We start from the raw sequence: 1,586 nt of genomic DNA, 5'->3' as shown, positions 1-1,586 counted from the left end.
AGGACCCTGCACTTGCTAGGCAGTCTATTACACTGCTGAGCTCATCTCCCGAGCCTTCTCTTAATTCACTAAAAAGAAAAAAGTTTGTGATAATACTGTTTGGACAACTAAATATGCCGATATCTAGTACTGAGAAACTAAAGATAACAACAGGCAATGTACTAATCATTGTCACCTTCCTACAGTATTGTTCTGGAATTTTTTTATTAGAACAAAACAAAACTTCATGTCAAAGAGAAATTAGAGACTGGGAGTGGTGGCACAGGCCTGTAATCCCAGCTCTTGGGAGGCTGTAAACAGGCGAAACACTGTGAGTCCAATCTAGTAGTGAGACCCTGAACACCCTGTAGGCCCTTCCCTAAAAAATGAGCTGTTTTCTCCCCGCATGGGCAGTGTTGGGATAAAACGTGAGCCATGCACATAGAAACTGCCTTGAATCTGAGGAATCAGGCTTTCTGGAGGCGACTGAGGGCACAGAGGGGACAGAAAGGGAACAGAACAGCTTCTCCGCACGAGGCAAAACCTCCAGCTCGGAGCGAGCTCCCGCGCGCTCGGTGAGGCGGGGCTGGCAGGCAGCTCCCTGCGGGGCAGCCCCTCCCGGGTCCGTGACGGCCCGCGCTCTAGCTCTCCGCCGCTCCGAAGCGCGCGAATTCCACTGGGCTGGGGGAGGGGCAGGAACCGCCCCCGGCGTTGGAAGATGACTTGGGACCCAAGACCCGGGGACTGGCCCTACCTGCCCAACTCCCGCAGAGCGGGGATCATGGAGGCCAGTTCCAGGCCATGTTCGCCCATGCTGATGCTGCGCCAGAGTCTCCGCACCCACTCAGCCACGCGGTCCGGGCCTCTCCACAGCTACCTCCGGAGCGACTGGTGGGAGCCCGATGGGGCCTCGCGGGGCCCAAAACTCCTCCCGGAAACGCTGGGCGGCTTCTGAGGCCGCACTTCTTTTCTGCTTCGGGCGGAGAGGAAGCCGGGAAGCTGTAGGGGGCGGGGTGCGCGCGCTGGGGCGTGCGCCGGCGCGCGCTGGAGTAGTTTTGGTTTTGAGCGGGTAATTTTGTGATCCGATGGTCGCTCAGCTGGTCGCTTCTGGGATGCTGGGCTTAGCAGCACGTATTTGGATACCAAAACAGCTTGGCTACCAGTCTAGATGCCTTAGTTTGACAAATGTGAGAACAGACAATTCAACAATTAAAGGCCCAGACTAGAGCCCAGGTTTATAAGCCCACATATTTTAAATATTGCTCATCTATACTGAGAGATACCGGGCAAAGTGGAATTCTTTTTTAAATTTTTTTTATTTTTTTAATTTTATTGAGAAACAAATATCAATGAGACACTTTCCAAGCTGATTAATAGGACATTTTCAATAATTAATACATTGCACATTGTTATCTTCTCAGCGGTCATCCACAGCCCAAGAAGCAGCCAGGACATCCCGCCCAAACACTACTGCTACAAATTCTTCCTCTCACTGAACCAAGCGAAAGCAGCAGTGAATCTATCCTAGCTATTCTGTATATACAATACAAGATGGTCCTTCCTCTGTATCCCCCCTCTCCAGTTCAGTCCTGTCAGAGATGGGTATT

General features: G+C 51.8%; 1 protein-coding gene across 1 annotated transcript in view; it reads right to left on the bottom strand.

The window, feature by feature from the left end:
- Atr (ATR serine/threonine kinase) overlaps positions 1–934 on the bottom strand; it is a 146,029-nt gene extending 145,095 nt beyond the window's left edge. The window contains exon 1 of the mRNA XM_023712951.1: positions 734–934. Coding sequence (XP_023568719.1) covers positions 734–792 — 59 coding nt within the window. The 5' untranslated portion in view covers positions 793–934. The remainder of the gene's footprint in view (positions 1–733) is intronic.
- Between the last annotated feature and the right edge of the window lie 652 nt (positions 935–1,586).

The sequence above is a fragment of the Octodon degus genome, unplaced genomic scaffold (assembly GCF_000260255.1).
Source record: "Octodon degus isolate 3935 unplaced genomic scaffold, OctDeg1.0 scaffold00028, whole genome shotgun sequence".
Lineage (NCBI taxonomy): Eukaryota > Metazoa > Chordata > Mammalia > Rodentia > Octodontidae > Octodon > Octodon degus.
Note: the sequence above shows the minus strand (reverse complement) of the source record. Positions and strands in the feature narration are given on the sequence as shown.